Here is a 20,998-nt window from a genome sequence, read left to right on the forward strand (position 1 = left end):
CAAGTTAATTCTATTTTTAAGAAACATAATGATATTTCTCTTTTTAAATTTTTTTCCTACCATTTGAAAGAAAAAAAAAAAAATCATTTTTTTTTTTTTGGGTTGTTAAAAGCCCAATTCAGTTGCACTAATTATGAAATTGTACTGATTTTCCTGCCCATATTCTGCTTGACACGTAACCATGCATAACTCTATCCTCCTTTTACTATTTTTTATTATCAACTATTCCTTCCGAATCTTCAAAATTTCTTAAAGTTATTTAATTTGTCAAAAGAGAGACACAATACATGCAATTAATCATTACAAAATTCTGAGAACTTAGAATCAAGTTTAAGTTCAATGTTAGCCTACATTCTTAGAACATCTCTAATACTCTCTCCGTTTCAATTTATCTGTCCTATTTTCCTTTTCAGTCCGTTTAAAAAAAAGAATATTTCTTTTTTTTTAAATTCTTTAATTTCAACTTTCTACGGATTCGATCGAACCAGTCATTGAATATTTAGAAACTATTAGCTTAAAAGAATCAGAATTCTAAACCCATAAACTTTAAATTCTAGCTCTGCATCTGCATTACACGTTTAAGATCAGAAGATTAAAAGAAATTTTGATACATTTTATATATTTTAGTTTAAGACTACAAGATTCAAAAATACGTATTCTTTATTTTCTTAAATTCCGTGCGTGCTATAGTCAAAATCAGACAAATAAATTAAAACGAAGGAAATATATTATTAAGAAAAAATCAATCTTGAAAACAGTACGGCGGGCTAAGCATCAATGTACCACATAACTTGCTTGCACGTTATAAAAAAAAACAAATGTAACAAACCTTGTAGTTTTGATTACGTGTTACAATTAAGATAAAATAATTTTTAGAACAAAGCATTTGACTTATAATTTATATTTTATTTTTATAAAACAATTGACTTAATATCCCTAAAATGTTCGTGGGGGCACGAAGGTTACAATATTTTAATTATAATATCCCTTAGACACAAACTATAAAAGGACCAAATTTATATGTCAATTTCATCAAACAAAATTGTCTTTTAAGTGTAACATTTTCATTCCTTAGAAAGAAAAAAAAAACATGGCATCTTTTAATTGCAAATTGAGTTTGATTTTCTTGATCATTGTGTCAATGGCATTTTTTCATCAAGCTATGGCTGATGCCTATTATTCCACCCCCACCATTAGCCCCACTACGTTTAAAGCCATGCCTTGGAAACAAGCTTTTGCCACATTTTACGGAGACGAAACTGCTTCTGAAACAATGGGTGTGTTACTTAGCTGATATCGACTATATAAATCCTTTTTTTCATAATTTGTTTACACTTTTACAGTCAACCATCAACGTAACGTACCACAATTTTTTTTCCTTATATATATCTAGATTTCGGAATAATCCATTATGCATGTGAATCAACCAAGTTACACAAAACATTACTTAATTATGTCTTTAAAAAAATCACCAAAATTTTTTTTCGAAGTTTAGTAATTTTTCACATCATGAATATCTATACTCAACTTTAAAATATTGGGTTCAATTGAACTCGTTGATCACTTATAGTTTAGAGAATATATACATTATTACTGGATTTTAACCTGTTATAGTATGTTATTTGTCTTATTTTTCAAGTTACTGATCTCACTTGTTATTTGTCATAATCTTTTAGGTGATAATCATTTTTTTTTGTGGTTTTTTAGGCGGAGCTTGTGGATATGGAAACTTGTTTAATTCAGGTTATGGAACAGCAACAGCAGCATTGAGCACAGTATTATTTGGCAATGGATATTCATGTGGTCAATGTTTTCAAATAATGTGTGTGAAATCAAAATTTTGCTATACAGGGTTCACCACAATTACAGCCACAAACCTTTGTCCACCTAATTGGTCCCAAGATTCAAACCATGGTGGATGGTGCAACCCACCACGTCAACATTTTGACATGTCAAAACCTGCTTTCATGAAAATTGCCCAATGGAAGGCTGGCATTGTCCCCGTATCGTACCGCAGGTACGTAACATAATTTTTTATGATCACCTGAAAAAGTTATCGAGATATGTGGTAGTGTAAAGGATTTACAAGCATGCTTTATTCATTTTGTTGAATTTAATTAAAGAATCAACTTTTAGGACAATTGAACCATCAACCAGTAGGTTGAAAGATCGAGTCATGCAATTTTAAGAAATTCTTTGAAATTTCCATTTTGTCCCTCTAGGGTTAATTTTGCATCATTTCTTAGCTCTAAAATAATGTATGGTTGTAGGGTACCTTGCGTTAAGAAAGGTGGGATTAAATTTGCGCTCCAAGGAAACGGTTATTGGTTATTGGTATACGTGATGAACGTGGCGGGAGGCGGTGACGTGGCAAGCATTTGGGTGAAAGGAAGCAAAACGGGATGGATGAGCATGAGCCACAATTGGGGAGCATCATATCAAGCATTTGCAACACTTTCAGGCCAAACACTTTCATTCAAGCTCACTTCATACACATCTCACGAGACAATTATAGTTAATAATGTTGCACCTTCTAATTGGCGTGTAGGCATGACTTACCAAGCCAATGTCAACTTCCATTAGTCGAGTCAGTAGATTCTAAATATTTTCTTCTGAGCCTTCTAGAAGTCCCAGTCCCGAGCCTCAATTATAGGCAATATTTTTCGCCTTTCACTTTTTTTTTATCTAGACGCCCTTCAAGGAGTGGTGCGACCATCTTTTTCCTCTTGTTGTTATTTGTCATAAAACTTTTATTTTGTGATATTGTACCTAGTCTTTCATCACTATTGAAAAGAATAGAACAATAATTTTATCATATATAATTTCTTTTTTACAAGTGTTACATATGCATAATTCCAATTAGTGACAATGAAGACATTGATTAAACGAATTAATTAACGAAAATTATACCAAACAAATTTGAGCAATAATTGGATCAAATACTATATTCTGATTATCACTAGAAGATATATATATAAGTAGGTAGAAAAAATGAATCTGATGTACCAACTAATAATGGAAAGAAAAAAAAACAGAATTCTTTTTTTTTCCTTCTCTAATCATAATTAGCATGGGGTTACTCTTTAATCAAGAAATCAATAAGAACTTATCAAGAGAAAATTATCAAATATACTTGAGATGTATGACAATTGAGTAACAAAATTAAGCTTGATTATCTAATTCATCATCTAATTGTCTTTCATTATAAATTGAAGCTATATATATCATCAAAACTAACTTGAGAATCTAATCATATTTTGTAACACAAGTAATTTTACATACAAAATAACTCCATATATTATCATACCATAAACATAAACTAGTCGCGAAAAATAAACCTGCATTTTTTATAAAAAAAAATTAACTTAAAATTCCTAACGGGAGATAAAAATATCAGAACCTAAATAATTAATTGAAGCTTCGTGATTGATTCAAGAAAAGTTAAACAATAATTGTGTATTGTTGATTCTTTAATCTAAAAATTTAAACGTGCAATTAGAAATAACATTAACATATGTTTTTATTTACTTTATTATATATTTTTATTTACTTTATTATATCTTTAACGGATCGTAGATTAAAAAAAAAAATCTACAAAGAATGGAAGGATTTTATTTGTTGAATGGCTCCGTGCCAATCAAGAATTATCCATTATTGGAGTGGGGGACATATAAATATAATGAAAACCAAAAGACAGAATATTTTAAGTGCATAAGGTAATACAAAGAGCCTTTTTTGCCTTAAGCACGCCTCTTTCTTTTTTGACATGAATTGCCATCATCATATCCACCCCTTCCAAAATCATTCCTCCAGCCTTTGTCACCTGACTCTACTCCCTCACCCCCCCCCCCCTACCCACCTCTCATTATATTTATTTGTCAGAAGTGGAGTCAGAATTTGAAGTTTATAGTTAGTTAGTTCGCGAATTTACTTATACATATTAAATACAAATCCGACACTAAGCAAAAATTATTAAGCTCGTCCGAAACTGTACATAATATTGTAGCTTTCGCCATGTTGCTTAGATTCTACAACAAATATTGTAACATTCATGACTGATCCTTAAATAAATACATGATATTTTAGCTTCATCGTCCTCTGTTGCTTGAAATCTTCAAAAATATTATTATGCTCACTCGTCAAGGGGTCGAGCTAGCTCATTGGTTGAGCCTGATATCTTCGATTCAAACCTTATTTTGTATTAAGAAATTCATTGAATATGAGTAATTTTGAACCAGAAACTTTGAAAAATTAGAATCTCAATCTCATAAACTTCAAGTTCTAACTCCGTTGGATCTTTAAATGATGCATTAGGTGTGATTACATTGATGCAAGATCCAATCAACATAATTAATTTCGATCCCATTTAAAAGTTGCATTACTTTCAAATTTACATGCCAAAGTAACAGCTCATTTTCCCTCAAAAAGTTTGAAACAAAGAAGATTCACTAATAAAGTTGGTCAAGACTTCACCACAAAGTATACATTTTTTTTTTTTGAAAATAGAAACTTTATTTCAAGATTATGGCCCCCTATAGTCTACCCCTAACAAAGTTGAAAAAAAAAAAACATTACAATAGACTTATATTGCCTTAAAGAACATGTTACATAACACAAACTTCACAATTCACATAATAATACTTCCCTCTTTTCTCCAATTATCTCCATTTTTGCGCAAAAAATAGCCTTTTGATGATCAATCCTGGAAAGAACTCAACAATCTACACTCAATTAGGCAATTCCTTCTTCAAATGGGCTCACTTCTTTATCTTACTCTGACATTACTTTCATTGGCATTCACCGTGACTCTTACAACTCAAGCACAAGGTATAAAATCATCGCGACTTCTTGATCTAGTCCTACGAGACAATACATTCCGTTATTACAACACAAAGAAGTTCAAAACCGCGAAATTATACCCCATACAGTTACCATCCAATCTATCAGGCATCAAAGTCGATTCAATAAGGTATCGTTGTGGTAGTCTAGCAAGATATGGTGCAAAAATTAAAGAATTTAAATTGCCAATTGGGGTAAGTATTCAACATTGTGCTGAAAGAGTACTTATCATTCGACAAAATCTTGGATCTAATTGGTCTTCGATTTACTATGATAACTATGAATTATCAGGTTATCAACTTGTTTCCCCTGTTTTAGCATTATTAGTATACAATGCTGGTGATGACATTGTAACATCGTCTAATATTCCATTTGAACTGAAATTTCTATCTGATAAATCTCCGATCACTATTGATTTTAGCAACACTACAAGAGTAGTAAATTCCACCCCTGGGATCATACCATTATGTGCTAGCTTTGAGCGCGATGGAAAGGTGATACTAACAAAACAAGTGTCACAAAATGTTTGCTCTGCTTCAAAACAGGGGCATTTTGGTTTGGTTATTGAGTCGCCTTTGATACCTTTGAAAAATAAGCGGGAAAGTAAGTGGAAACTAGCTATTGGGAGCTCGATTGGAGCTGCATTGGGCGCGTTTCTATTAGGTTTGTTATTAATAGCGATATTCGCGAAGGTGAAGAAGAAAGCAAGGATGGAGGAATTGGTAAGAAGAGCATATGAAGAAGAAGCTTTGCAAGTTTCAATGGTTGGACATGTTAGAGCACCAATTGCAGCAGGTACTAGGACTGTTCCAACTATTGAACATGAGTATAGTCATCATAATACTTCTTAAAAAATATTATTATTATTATTATTTTTTGGGGATTATTATTCTTTTTGTAAGATGAAAATGTTTTTGAAGTTTTTATGTATTGATAGAATTTAAATGTTTTAGGCTAGGGAAATAGATTAAAATGCTGACAATTAATTTGTTGTATCTGTTCTGCTAAATTGAACCTCTTTTTTCTTGGGGGAATTCTTTTGCTCTTTGTTATAATTTATCTACATTTTAGTTGTGATTTTACTTTTTTTTCATTGTCAGTGTAGTTTTACTTTCGATAGTCTTTTAGAAATAGTGTTTCTACCTCTATGAGGTAGTGGTAAGGTCTGTGTATTGTACACTCTATCCTTTTCAGACCTCATTTGATGGATTTCACGGGATATGTTGTTGTTGTAGTGTGGTTTTACTTGTTAAGATGGGTAATTTACTTGATTGTCTAGGTTAATTATATTAACCATTTCTTTTTGTAACAAAATGTAGTAATTTATTTCAACAATAATGAGTAATATAATTTTTATGGTATTTATTTGATTCTTCCAAATAAGAATACAAATTATTTTTTGTGGATTATTATTCTTTTTGTAAGATGAAAATGTTTTTGAAGTTTTTATGTATTGATAGAATTTAAATGTTTTAAGCTAGGGAAATAGGTTAAAATGCTGACAATTAATTTGTTGTATCTGTTCTGCTAAATTGAACCTTTTTTTTTTTGGGAATTCTTTTGCTCTTTGTTATAATTTGTCTACATTATAGTTGTGATTTTACTTTTTTTTCATTGTCACTGTAGTTTTACTTCTGATAGTCTTTTAGAAAAGTTTTTCTACCTCTACGAGGTAGTGGTAAGGTCTGTGTATTGTACACTCTATCCTTTCCATACCTCATTTGATGGATTTCACGGGATATATTGTTGTTGTAGTGTGGTTTTACTTGTTAAGATGGGTAATTTACTTGATTATCTAGGTTAATTACATTAATCATTTCTTTTTGTAACAAAATGTAGTATTTTATTTCAAGAATAATGAGTAATATAATTTTTATGATATTTATTTGATTCTTCCAAATAAGAATATAAATTATGTTGAACTAGAGCTTGATTGTGATCCAAGGACTTGAATAGCTTGATCTTGAATAATAAATTTAAATTTCACAACACAAACAAATAATCTTTTGCTCAGAAATGCTTCAAATTTTGAGATATTTTGTTCTTGATCCTTTGAATACTTGGGAGTAGCATGTAAATACTTAAACATGTTAGGCTTGTAGAGAAATTAAGGACCTTTGATCCACGAGTTCTTTTCTGTTTCCTGTTTTGAATTTGATTCGATTTATATTATATAGATATTTTCTATTATTATAGATGATGTGAAAGTTGGACATAGAAGTTAAAATTCACACAAAATGCAAAATAAAAAAGTATTTCTATGTGGGGTTTTGACTTTTTAGACTGTGGAATTGAAATGATGTACCATAATGATGTACCATAATAATGAAAAAAAACAGTAGAAATAACAAAAGCTTAAAGGCGTGTTACTTTGAGTCGACAAAAACTTTAGAAACAAGGCATGGCATGCTAAGCAATCATGCAACATTGTGTGATAAACATATAAAAATTGTACATGTTTGACAATTGAGAGTCATATATTTGTAAGAAAATAGATAATAGCATAGTAATGCATTTCTATAAAATTGTGAGTCTCTTTATTAGCTTTTATTTTGTACTTTTGTAGTGTATATATAATTTTCTAGAATGTAGCTATGATTGATTCGATAAAATGGAAGGAACACATTTGACATAAAAGTAAGATATGTGTGAATTCTACCTTTTTCAAATCTCACTCTATGAGAATACACTATGGAATGTAGTATTAGCTATGACTGATTTGATAAAATGGAATGAATGTATCTGATGTAAAAATAAGATAAGCGTATATTCTACCTTCTTTAGATCTCACTCTATGAGAATACACTATGGAATGTAGTAATAGCTATGACTGATTTGATAAAATGGAAGGAATGTATCTGACGTAAAAATAAAGTATGTGTGCGTTTTACCTTCTTCAGACCTTATACTATGAGAATACACTGAATATGTTATTGTTATTATTATTGATAAAGTGGAAGAAATTGTTTATATTTTTTGCTGGAATTTTTTATTTATTTATTTTTGGAAAAAAAAAAAGTGGGGGGTGCGGGGGGGGGGGGGAGTGGTATCATTAAATCTTGTGTAATAAATCAAAGAATAAAGAAATTGTCTTCTTCGCTCTATTAATCCTTGTAGGTCCACTTGTTGTAATTTTTGTTTTGTTAATACTCTTTCCTCCTTTACTTCTTTGTCTTATATGAAAAAGAAAAATCCCTAAACTTTTTTTTTTCTCTTTTTATTGAATTGTTTTTTATTAAACTTGTAAAAAACTAATATAAAAAGGTGTGACTTCACGGATATGAGAAATTGCTAACAAAACAAAATGGGCCTATTTGTCTCACCCCTACACTTGAGACCTAATTTAAAAATCTAAAACCCAAAAATGTCTAGACACTTTATTTTTATAAAAATATGTAATGGTTTTTAATTTTGTAACCTAGTTGCCTATAAAAGGAGATGTCTTTGTAAAGTTATTTACCACTACAAAAAATGTTATATTTCCCTCTTTATTTTAAGTCAATTTTTGAGAAATTATTTTGTGCGGTTTTCGAATTTCAATCCTGAGTTTATATGTTTAAAAATGATTGAAGAACATTAAAGAATGACCATCCACGATAACTTACATTTCAATCATCTGAAATCGCTTTTAAGCACATTTTAGGTTAGGGTGTCCACGAAAAATTGAATCAAACCAAAGAGAAAATATTGTCAATTCTTTTTTTTTTTTGGTTTTTAATTTTAAAAATGATAAATTTTGGTTTGGCTTTGATGTTAGAAATAAAACAAAAATCAAATTAACTCTATAAATACCAATTTTAAAAAATATTATTTGTACATATTAATTTTTGTGCACTCCTAGTTTGTAATTTAAGTTTTTGCCTTTACTTTCTTGTTTGACTTGTAATTTTATGTTGATAATTTCTAGAATTTATTTCATGTTCAAACAACTTATCTTTCAGTAGTTATAAATTTTTCAATATTATCTAATTCAATGAGCGTCTATATCTTTGTATATCTTTAACTTTTCACATAAATTTTATAATGTTCCTTGGAGATGATAAATTTTTGGACGATGTAAACATTTTTTAAATTTTCCCCATTATTTACCCTTTATTTAGTAAACCTTACATTTTCTTGGAGACTAATTTGAAAATAATCAAAATTTATATTCTTAAATATTTTTTCAAGGGGTGTCACATACCTCAACAATTTACTTAATATGGACTAGAGGTTGGAGTGTTTTTTTATAATAAAAAAATGAACAAACCACAAAATTGACATAAATTGAAGTGATGAAAAAACAATAAAATTTGTTTGGTTTGATTTCAATAATTAAATAATCGATTAAATTTATTTGATTTGTTTTATAGAAACTTCGATCCGAACTAATTAATGACCTACTCTACTCTTAGGTTCAAATTTCAAAAAAAAGAAGATAGTAGGTAATATCTCTCAATTTGTCGAAGCCAGCCTCATAAAATCAAACGAAATGGATATAAATTGACTTGAACATCACAATTAAAAAAGAAAATTATGGAAAATATTGTACACTACTGATGCATATATAGATATTTAAATTCACTATACCATATAATTAATAGCATGACCAAAACTACATATATTTATTATTGGGAAAGGGGTCTGAAAAATACTTTAACTTTGGTCGAAATTGTTGTTACGATACCAAACTTTATGGAGGACCTTTTACCCCCTGCACTATTTAATAGTGTATTTTAAAGGTATATATGTCAACGTGGACACATTACTATTTAAAATGATGCAATATTTATAATGTCCACGTAGACACATATATACCTTTAAAATACACTATTAAATAGTATAGGGGGGGGGGGGGGGGTAAAAGGTACTATTAAAAAGTACAGGGAGTAAAAGGTCATTTTCAAAGTTTGATATCGTAACAGTAATACCGATCAAAGTTAAAGTATTTTTCAGACAATTTTCCCTTTATTGTTTGTCTTTTCTATTAACCCTTTGAAAGATTCCTCAATTAATCTATTATTATGCCAACTACTATGGAGTATCAATTTATTTCATTAACAACTTGTCTCTTACCAAAATTTAATTTCTGAAATATCAACCAACCAATAATCACTTTGAAGAATCAACTCAAATTAATGATTCTCTCCCCACCAAGAAAAATTAAGTTAAAGGGTCTAATTTACTTACAATTTCTACCAATAAAATACTTAGGGTCTGTTTCGATGTGTTATATAGAATAATGTTTTAAAATCAGAATGGGTTGAAGTTGAAATTAGATGGAAATTTCAAATTTTATATTTTGGAAAAATTGAGATTTGAAATTATAACTTCATTGCGTAGACTAAACACAATTTTTAATCACATTTGATATGTATATCAAATCAAACTTTGAGTGTATACGAGATATATATCATGTATTCGTTTATTTGGTGTAAATATGAAGAGCAGATAAATTCATGTATATCGTCATCTGATCTCTACCAATAGAAGGAACCAAGTGGAAGTAGAGGGGTTCATACAGACCCCTTTCATCAGAAAATTATGTTGTATATTTTCTGATTACAACAACAATAATATATTTCGTGTAATTCCACAAGTGAGTTTTGGAAAGGGTAGAGTGTATGCAGACCTTATACCTATATGGGAGACTATTTTTGGGTGACCCTCGATTCAAGTGTATATTTAAAATTAAAATTACTTTTATGATTATATTATAAATGTCAAATCCTTTTAACTTCTTTATATGTTTACTTCTTCGTATTTTTAAATCCCTTAATAAAATTTTTGACTCCCCCACAAACTCCACTCGATTACTTCGGAAACTCGTCTTGATCCTTCCTTTGCTTCAATAAAATTATACCTACTAATTAGGAATGTAGTAGGTTTAAAATATTAATCATACTAATCATTCTTTTGTGATAATTAACAAGCTCATACAAAGAACAAATACAATTATCGGACATAATTTACTCACTTAAAATAATCTATCAAAAATTAAAAACAAACGCATTTACCATTTACCCCATCAAATTTAGTATGGAAAAAAGGTCTGAAAAATACTTTAATTTTGGTCGAAATTATTGTTACGATACCAAACTTTATGGAGGACCTTTTACCCCATGCACTATTTAATAGTGTATTTTAAAGGTATATATGTGCCCACGTGGACACGTTACTATTTATAATGATGCAATATTTATGATGGCCATGTGTGCACATATATACCTTTAAAATACACTATTAAATTGTACAGGGGGTAAAAGGCCATTTTCAAAGTTCGGTATTGTTACAGCAATTTCGATCAAAGTTTGGATACATTTCAGACCTTTTTCCCATTTAATATCTTTGATTTTTTCTTAACTAAATCAGCATACATACTAAAATCAAATTACATTTTAGGAAGTTAAACTGTTTTGGCATTATAATATATTCCCTCCGTCTTAAATTATCTAATCTTAATTTTGTTTTACATACATTTTTAAACATATTAAATTAACTAGGAGAGTTATTTAAAATTATTTTACCGTTTATTGACATTTAAACAATCATAACATCACCTATAATTAAGATATTGTCTTTAAAAACAATAACTATTAAGGACGAAATAAAAATAATAATTAATTTTATTATGAACTTTTATTATCATATATAATTTAAAATAAATATTTTTAAAAATCACAATAAATAATTTTAAATAAAGTGACTATAGCATTAATTGAATGAGCAAGGAACTTTTTGTTCTTGTCAAGACAGCTGGCTGTTTTGTTTTGCCGTTTTCATGTTCTACAAAAACAAACATCCAATTATAGAAAATTAGAAATAGAAAGAAAAAAAATGCTTCATTCATCCAAAAAAGTATTACACTTTTTATTCAACAACAATAACATACCAGTAAAATTCCATAATAACTTATCAGTAAATTTTCAGATTTAGAGAAGGTAAGATGTATGAAGATATTATTACTATCTTATGAACGTAGAGAGATCATTATTTATTTGAGGATATTTTTTTATTTATTATAACTCAATTCATTTTAATTCATCTAATTTCAATCATCCAAAAATTGATGTAAATATGTTTCTTAAATTTAATGACAAGTCTTGTCAAATCAACTTGAAGAAAATGTTTTTTTATTTAATAAACTAATACGTTATATTTAGTTATAATAATAAAAAAAAAAAAATTATCAATGATTTTATAATTATTAAGTCCATCTTGATCTAACGAATCGCATCCCAAATAATCTTTTGACATGTTAACTACCTATGATATATCAACTCAATTCATTTTGACTTGCCAAATTTTAACCTAGCATGTCTATTTTGACACCCACCAACAACACTCAATACAACACCCAAGAGTACGTGGCCTTATGATCAATAACGTTGATTATGCATCATGAAATCACAAATTTCATTTTCAATAAAAGAAAATACTCTACAATTTTCTTCATCTATGTTGATGATAACAACACTCAATACATGATAAATCTTTTTCATGTTAGGTGATGCTATCCAACCAACTTAATAAAGTGAAGATATACATCTTTACATACTCGTATATATTTGTTGATTTGACGTAAATAATAAATATCAGATAAGTTTCTACCAATTTCCTAATCTATTATTTTAGGAAATAAAAAAGGTCCCTTACACTCTACAGTACGACACCGTTTCCCATTATAACAATCACTTTCCTAATTTTAGTAACACAAATAAAACCTATCTCAATTTTCCCGCAAATCTTTTTCTTAGTTAGTAATTTTCCCGGGAAATTTTTACTACATAGTAATATTAATATTAAAAAAATAATCCTCAAATAAAACAAAAAATTAAAAATAATTTATTTTTTTCCCATAAATTTTCTTAACCTTTAGATCTCTTCATCTTTGTTCTTTCTTCTTTGTTTCTTCTTCCTTCTTCCTTCTTTCTTCTTCGATCTACTATGGAAAATTCTTCTGTAAATCCACTTTCTTCATCATCTGATCTAAATCCAAAAACCCCATCAAGAACAAATCAGTTAATTCCGGGTTTCAATTCATATCATCCTTCACCTTCTAGAACAATCTACAGTGATCGTTTCATTCCGAGTAGATCTTCATCTAATTTTGCTCTTTTTGACCTTCCTTTACCTCCACAATCATCTTCATCTGAGGATTCCACCAATGCCTATACTGCACTGCTTCGTTCAGCTCTGTTTGGAACAGATTGTGGATCGGTGGTGCCTCCGGTGACACCGGATAAGTCGTCGGGTTTAAATGCAAGAAATTTGCAGATTTGTAGACCCAATTGTAATATTTTTAGGTATAAGACGGAGACCCGGCAATCTTTGCAGTCATTGTCGCCGTTTGGGTTTGATGATCAGCTTCCGGGCTTTAGTCCTAGCCCGGTTAAAGCTAACCGGAAAGTTCCAAGATCGCCTTTTAAGGTATTTATCTCAGCTGGGTTGATCTTGACTTTGCGTATTCAACACTCAATGTAATTGTTGTTGTGATGGTTTTACTGTGGGAACTCAAAATTGGGTTTTTTCTAGTGTACTTAAGGTGATTTCTGAACTGCTTGTTTGGTTTTGATTAGGTGTTGGATGCACCGGCATTGCAAGATGATTTTTACTTGAACCTTGTGGACTGGTCTTCGCATAATGTGTTAGCTGTGGGGCTAGGGAGCTGTGTGTATCTATGGCATGCATCTAGTAGCAAGGTGAGTTTATTGGTTATGATAGTTTTCTATATTGGAGTGAATTTGGGTGACTCTTCGTCGATCGTAGATATTGAACTATAGATCATTTCATTCTACTGGAATGCTATGTGCAGGTAGTGAAGTTGTGTGACCTAGGAATTGATGATAGTGTTAGTTCAGTTGGTTGGGCACAACGGGGTACGCATCTTGCTGTTGGAACAAGTAATGGCAAAGTCCAGGTGAGATTTGCAAATTGCATTACCTACATTCTAATGCTTATCTTAAAGGAAACTGTATGCATCTGTGAAAGACATATGATCACCCCTCATTAGGTTAAATGTAATACGTCCTTGTGTCAAAAACATAGGATATGTTAGGAGGAAAGTGCATATCCAAGAACTAATACTATTGTCAAATGCAAAAGAGATGTCTTCACGAAACTAGCTGACTTTCTTTCTGCATTTGCTTCCATTATTATATTAATATATTTAGACCACCTGATCTATTCTTACCTGATGAGGAGGAAGCAGCATGGGGATAATATGCAGAGGACTTTTCTCTTTGCAATTTTTGGGACTTCCATATCAATGAGAATCCTTTTAAGGCATTCTCTTTGAAGTCAACATACTGTTGCTTGTGATGGTCACAGTCCAATTACCAAGGAGCTTTACAACTCAACATAAATTCAATCTGAAAATTGGTTTGTTTTTAGTAGCTTCACAATAATCTGAAGTAATACTTGACGTGAGGTTTAAGGGATGGTATGCCAACATATGTGTAGTACCAGACATACTATAGTGGTTCCATTTCCTTGTCTTTTTTGGTTTTTCATATTAGAGCTTCCTAAATCTGAAAATTTGGATCTCTAACAACAAGAACTACTGTGCCTCAGTCATTAACTATTTAAAGTTGGTCACGTGAATTCTTTTTCCACTTCATAAATTGGATCTCTAATTCTATAAATCATTGCGTGGAACTCAAGTTCTCTAAAATGCATGCACAAGAATTGGGTTAAAAATCAATTAAGTTAACAAACCATATATTAGTTGAAGATGATAGGACATTTTAGTAATAGATTTTAACTTGTTTGAACATCCTTCTGCGTAGTTATGGGATTCCTCGCGTTGTAAGAGGATAAGAACCATGGAGGGTCATCGATTACGAGTTGGCGCACTTGCGTGGAGCTCATCCATGCTGTCTTCAGGAAGCCGAGACAAGAGTATTCTTCAGCGTGATATACGTGCTCAAGAAGATTTTGTCAGTAAGCTGAGTGGTCATAAATCAGAGGTGAGACTTCCTTCTTGTTTCCGCTTAGTTAAAACATTTTCTTTTCATCAGACTTCCTTTTTCCTCCTTTGCTGCTTCTTAGTAGAAACTACCTATCTGCAGGTTTGTGGGCTCAAATGGTCTTATGATAACCGTGAATTAGCTTCAGGTGGAAATGATAATCGGGTATGTGGTTAATTTCTGCAACTAAAGTTTCTCATTGCTTTGTGGTTGATTATTTGCATTTTAGGTGACCTAAAGTAAATTTTGATGTCCAGCTTTTTGTATGGAACAACCATTCAACACAACCTGTGCTGAAATACTGTGAGCATACTGCTGCGGTTAAGGCCATTGCATGGTCCCCCATCTCCATGGGCTTCTAGCTTCCGGTGGAGGCACAGCTGATCGATGCATTAGATTCTGGAACACCACCACTAACACACATCTCAGTTGCATGGACACTGGCAGTCAGGTATTCCCCTGTTATAGCATCCAATATCACTTTCAATTTTCTGCCCCTCTGTTCATTCTAGCTCATTCAATTAGATCTTACCATATTGTAGTCTTGATAGTATTCCTAATTGCCAGTACTTAGCTACCTAATTACATTCTCAGAAAAAACAATCTTGCTGTTGAGTCTTCCTGCCCTATTCTTCATTCAACTTGGTAATAGCTGGAGACTTATGTGTCTCATTTGAAGAACAGAATCAATGCAAAGGGACCACTAGCTAAATTAGTGAAGGTTTTCCCTTTTCTTTATGTGTTGAATTGACCAGAATAGATACTTTGTATCTTCGTTATCAGAATCTAGATACTTTCTATCTTAAGGAGAACAATTAAACTTATTAAAGGAAGATGTTAAGAACAGAAAAACAGAGGGGAGAAAAGGAGACTGGTAGAGCAGGTAATCATCTCTTTTCAGATCAAAACTTGAGGATTGAGTTGTCAATCAAGTTAACATCAATTACGTGGAGAGGGAAAAGCATGCGAACATAACTTCTGCCCTTCTGAAATTTAAGCATCATAAAAAGTGGCATCAGGTGAGGAAAGACACATCATAGGCACCCAGGGGTGTTGTACTCCATATTTCTGCTCTCTTGTTACTCCCAGAAATGCCAGTACACCAATATATTGGAGAAGTGGCTGTAAGAGGAGAAAACCTAAATTTCTTTGAAGATGTATGTGTTCGAGTTAGGGCTAGGGGGTAAGACAGCGAGAAAAAGAATGACTGTCAACTAGAGAACTTACATGATTGTGCAAAAATACTTGTATTTGCAAATAAGGAGGTAGAATAGAAGGCTCTCTCAACTGTATTTGCAAATAAGGAGGTAGAATAGAAGGCTGCGATTGGTCCAAAGGGCGGGTCACAGACGGATTTCTCGGTTATCAAAAAAAAATAAAAAAAAATAAAAAATAGAAGGCTCTCTCAACTGTCTTCCCTCCCCTTGTTGTCTCTCTAGGCAGTTTTGACTCTTCATAGTTGCAACTGAAAATCTTTCTGATATATGAACTCTGTTGATCCCGTGGCAGGTCTGCAATCTTGTGTGGTCGAAGAATGTCAATGAATTAGTCAGCACACATGGTTACTCTCAAAACCAGATAATAGTTTGGAGATACCCGACAATGTCTAAGGTACATCAAATTATCATGGTAGACTGCATTCTACTGGCTTAGCTGTAAAATTATAGGGATAGACAATTCATTTTTTTTGAATTTTTTTTCTTTTACTGGCTTGCTGACAAATTCTATTGCTGTTGATGCAGATAGCTACTCTGACAGGTCATACATATAGAGTCTTATATCTTGCTATATCTCCAGATGGACAGGTATACGAGCAGAAATTGTTCATTGTCTATTCGTTTCATTTTTCTCTTTTAAGTGCAAGCAGCAGCTTCATTTTCATTGTACTTGTAATTCTCTAACTGCTATTATCATATCTGCAGACAATTGTCACTGGAGCAGGAGATGAAACACTTCGATTCTGGAATGTTTTCCCTTCTCCCAAGTCAAAGGTAAGCCTTACGTTAAAAGGACGATAATTGTTAGTTTCTTCTTGGGTACATTCATCTTTATAAGCATCTTACATGTGTATAATGTTACACGTGCAGAACACCGAGACTGAAATTGGTGCATCTTCGTTTGGTAGAACTCAGATCAGGTGACGAATTGTAATTATTTTCCACTCGTAGAAATTATTCCATCAAGAAATACACATCACATTTTTCTGTTTGATGGAACGGCAAGAAAAGATGCAATTTTGTTTGAGTTAATTATTCTTTCATTATGCTTTGTCAAAAATTATTCTTTCATTATGTCACAAAATGTACAGTTGGAGATGTTATTTAATTCTCATTAACATCTCCTATTCATCATGTAATATATGGGGAAAGTGGAAGAGGAGGTTCCTTTGTAAGGAACATCTAATGTAAGGAAAAACCACAGTTCCTTGTAAATAAAAGTTCACTTTTTTCCTCGAATTCATGATTAAACAAGTCTGCTCTCTTCTCTTTTTTTTTCGGCCCCCAAGGCTTTGGACTAGTAGCAAGAGCGTAACTCGTGATGTGTGTGAAGTGCATGGCAGGTATGCGCTACCATATTAGTGTATAGATTATGTATATTTCGACTCTCGACCATATTGCTAAATAAGTTTCCCTTAATTTATGGAGAGAAAGAGTAGAGATAGAAAAAGAAGTTAGAGAAAACCAAAGGAGAGGAAAGCATATGAGCAATGACAATGGAAGATATGTGGAGCCACTCTGCCTTCTACAAAGTATAAAAAAGGAAAAGAGTAATGGAAATGTTCTTGGTGTAACTTAGAGGAAAAGCACATTTGACTACAAATTATCATCCAAGATTTTTTAAAAGACTAATTCCATTGGCTAAACTTTTAAGACCTTTTGGGTAGAGAGACGGTTTCAGATAGGGAGTGATTAAAGGGAAATAATGACTACACTCGACTATCTTGAGTAGAGGAGACTAGCCCCCTATCTTTCTCATATAAAAGTATGACAACAGTCGACTATCTACTACCCTAATCCTCCACCTCGGCCTACATGAAGATCATATCCTTGATAAGTTGAAGATGAGTCATGTCCTGTTTGATTACTTTTTCAGAGATATTAGGTAATGATACTGGAGTTTATCCATCCAAGGAATGCTCTCCTATGGCAGTACACGGATTCTCGAGGGCCCGAGTTCACCGTTGGATCAAGAACAGCCATGATTAAAGAATAACATGATTTCTGTGCAAAGATGACACACATAATTCGAAAAATGGTCCAAATAAAGGCTTTCTCCTGTGGATTGGCAAACACAGTTAGATGCACATTTCCATCATGTGCAAGTGTTGATTTTAGGCAGAGACAACAAAGACAAAATCATGAAAAAAACTTAACAATGATATAGGCACAACCCAACTTACAATAATTGTCTAGTTATGTATCACTATCCTAAACTTAATGTTCTTATCTTTAATCACGACTTCTGAATTCTTATTTACATTTCAAGCAAACAAATAATGCTGCTTCCACAAACCCTATAATGACAATTAATTACATCAAATCACATAATAAACCAAACATAATCACTATCTCATTTTCAACTTTGCTGCTCTTGCAAGCCTTGTTGGATGGTCCCATTTTCCTCACCTACCCCATCAAGATTTGAAGAAGGCCAAGGCATAACACTCATTGGGGGAAAGCAACATGCACAAGCCTCTTCACAAGGTTTTGGTAACTCCCACTTCTTGTTGCTATTGCTTGTAAAACTTGTACTCTTCACCCCACCTACCCCACTAGAAGATGATGAGGGGGAGGTTGCATCTTTGAGTGGACCCCAACATTCTACTTTGTTGAATTCTTGAATGTTTGAATGAAAATATACCCAAACTAAAGCTTCTTGTAACTCTGGATAATTCTTTAATAAATTCTCATCTCCATGAACAAAAGCCTTCAGGACCTAATGCACATACAATGAAATAAGATACAAAAAAACACCCAATTTATGAAAATATGGTGCGTGTTTGGTCCTCCAAAAGTAATGCATTTTTGAAGGATCTGACGCAGGACCAATAACATTTTTGGAAGATATAGTAACAATTTATTATGAACTCACCACAGGGAGTTCTTTGCAGAAGATATAGTTTCTGAGTCTAGCAAATAAGTCTAACATAAAATGGCCTCCACTTATGTGGCAATGGACATGAAGTGACATCTTCCCTTTAACTTTCTTCCATTCTGCAACAACTTCATCTCTTTGAAGTCTATTATACCAACCTTGCAACTGCAAATCAAACACACAATTTCCACTTTTCTCAACTGAAGTTCTATTAGGTAGAGATACGATGTAGAGGCAGATTCAAGATTTAAAAAAACATATTTTCGAACTTCTCTAAATGAATATGCGGCTAATAATTCTAGTGGTAATAGCATAGCATGTGATATGTGGGATTTCGACACGTGTCATGCGCTTGATATTGCTGTAGATAATAGTATTTAAGTCGAGAACAGTACAGGGCACGGATCCATTATCCACCGAATGTAAAATTTAGTAGTTTTGGCCCAGACCCTATGTTAAGAGATTCATTAAATATGAGCAAGAAACAAATTCAAATTCCAAGTTACTAGTACTTGAGTTCGCTGTCCTAAAATTCAAAACTTGTACTCCGAATCAGCAATGGATGATGATCAACTAATCAAGGATCCCATATTCTTATTGCCACCAAATTTAAAGAGTTGATTTCTCAAATGGTTATTCAACTAATAATTATTATCTCATCAAATCACTTTCTTTGCTGAAGGAAATTGGAATCTAGATGAACGATCAACTAATCAAGGACCTTCATATTCTTATTGCCACCAAATTTAAAGAGTTGATTTTTCAAATAGTCATTCAACTAATAGTTATTATCTCATAAAGTCACTTTCTTTGCCAAAGGAAATTGGAATCAAGAAGAATGATCAACTATTCAAGGACCTCCTTATTCTTATTGCCATTAAATTCATTCAACTAATAGTAATTATCTCATAAAGTAAAGTCACTTTCTTTGCCAAAGGAAATTGGAATCAAGAAGAATGATCAACTAATCAAGGACCTCCGTATTCTTTTTGCCACCAAATTTAAAGAGTTGATTTCTCAGATTGTCACTCAACTAATAGTAGCTATTATCTTATAAAGTAACTTTTTTTGCCGAAGGAAATTGGAATCAAGAAGAAAAATGATTTTCTGACATAATAACTATTATTTGAGTGATCATCTGAGATACAAACCTCAAATTTAAATTAAAGGGCTATTATAAGAATCAATAAATCTTACAAGTGGAGTCTGAAGAGAGTGGCGTTTACGCAGCCTTAGCCCTATCACAAATTACTTATTTATCCCCGATTCTATTCTTGTTTCCTCAGCATCATGAAGACATAGAATAATATATGTCATCAAAGTTATAAAGAGAAATATTTGATTACCTGAGAGTTATTGATGGTTTGAGAGATAGCCAAAGTAAGTTTAGAAGTAATATCACTATGAGTCAGTGTATATGTTCTTGGCAACTTTCCTGGATGCTTTTCCTCATCAACTCCCAAAAAAAGTACCTTCAACTTTGAAGCTTCAAATATAGCTGGCCCAAATAACCTTGCCACCTATTTTCATTCAACAAACAAATAAAAACTATTAAGTAAACACTATCAAACCAATAGAAGAAGCTAAAAAAAAGATAGTGAAAATTAATTACAGGTACTATGGATTGATTCTTCTTGGATTTTCTTCTAGTTTTGTGTACAAAAATAGAGCTCTGTTTTTCATTGTTGAGCTTAGATGGAACCACTAGAGAAGCAGTCAAAGTTCCCATTTTTTCAACAAGAAATTGGGTACCCAAAACTCCTTGAATCTTGGAGTTCCAATATTACTGGAAGATTCCACTAAAAAAACAATCTTGTTGAATGTTAAGTATATAAAAGTATTGCAGGTTAGGTGTTTGATAAAAGTCGGCAGAGAGAGTTGGGAAGAATTTTATTTAGTTTCTTTAGCTTTAAGCTTTAAGCTTTAGTGACTTTGAAGATTGGCATTTCATTACGTGTACTAATTTATTTTTTTTGTTTTTTTTTTCCTCATCTCGGTACTCGTATTGGAGTCTGATTAATCCGGATCTGCATAGTACCTCATTCGGAGGAAGACTCTTCCTGTTAAGGATTTTTTTCATACTTTAAGCTCGAAATCTGAGACCAGGAACAACTCCG

The 20,998-nt window shown here is 32.0% G+C and overlaps 4 protein-coding genes across 4 annotated transcripts; 3 read left to right on the plus strand and 1 right to left on the minus strand.

Annotated features, from left to right (window-relative positions):
- Positions 1-1,090: 1,090 nt before the first annotated feature.
- On the plus strand, positions 1,091-2,583 carry LOC125826591 (expansin-A18-like). Its single transcript, XM_049505943.1, has 3 exons — positions 1,091-1,277; positions 1,708-2,017; positions 2,271-2,583. Exons 1-3 carry the CDS (start codon positions 1,091-1,093, stop codon positions 2,581-2,583), a joined length of 810 nt encoding a protein of 269 aa, XP_049361900.1.
- Positions 2,584-4,642: 2,059 nt separating this feature from the next.
- On the plus strand, positions 4,643-5,690 carry LOC125826791 (uncharacterized). The gene has a single exon (XM_049506133.1). It carries the CDS (start codon positions 4,752-4,754, stop codon positions 5,688-5,690), a length of 939 nt encoding a protein of 312 aa, XP_049362090.1. The 5' UTR covers positions 4,643-4,751.
- Positions 5,691-12,693: 7,003 nt separating this feature from the next.
- LOC125826792 (protein FIZZY-RELATED 2-like) lies at positions 12,694-17,046 on the plus strand. The gene is given in 11 exon segments (XM_049506134.1): positions 12,694-13,248; positions 13,398-13,520; positions 13,634-13,738; positions 14,607-14,786; positions 14,889-14,951; positions 15,044-15,122; positions 15,125-15,237; positions 16,296-16,397; positions 16,529-16,591; positions 16,709-16,777; positions 16,874-17,046. Coding segments are annotated over 11 exon segments (1,434 nt in total). The 5' UTR covers positions 12,694-12,765; the 3' UTR covers positions 16,928-17,046.
- A 1,097-nt stretch (positions 17,047-18,143) lies between these two features.
- Positions 18,144-20,782, minus strand: LOC125826842 (protein STAY-GREEN 1, chloroplastic). Its single transcript, XM_049506185.1, has 4 exons — positions 20,494-20,782; positions 20,228-20,401; positions 18,879-19,046; positions 18,144-18,722 (listed from the first exon to the last, which is right to left on the minus strand). The coding sequence occupies exons 1-4, from the start codon at positions 20,608-20,610 to the stop codon at positions 18,363-18,365; spliced, it is 819 nt and encodes a 272-aa protein (XP_049362142.1). The 5' UTR covers positions 20,611-20,782; the 3' UTR covers positions 18,144-18,362.
- Positions 20,783-20,998: the final 216 nt, after the last annotated feature.

This window comes from Solanum verrucosum, unplaced genomic scaffold (genome assembly GCF_900185275.1).
Source record: "Solanum verrucosum unplaced genomic scaffold, falcon-dt-bn FXZP01000060.1, whole genome shotgun sequence".
Taxonomy (NCBI): domain Eukaryota; kingdom Viridiplantae; phylum Streptophyta; class Magnoliopsida; order Solanales; family Solanaceae; genus Solanum; species Solanum verrucosum.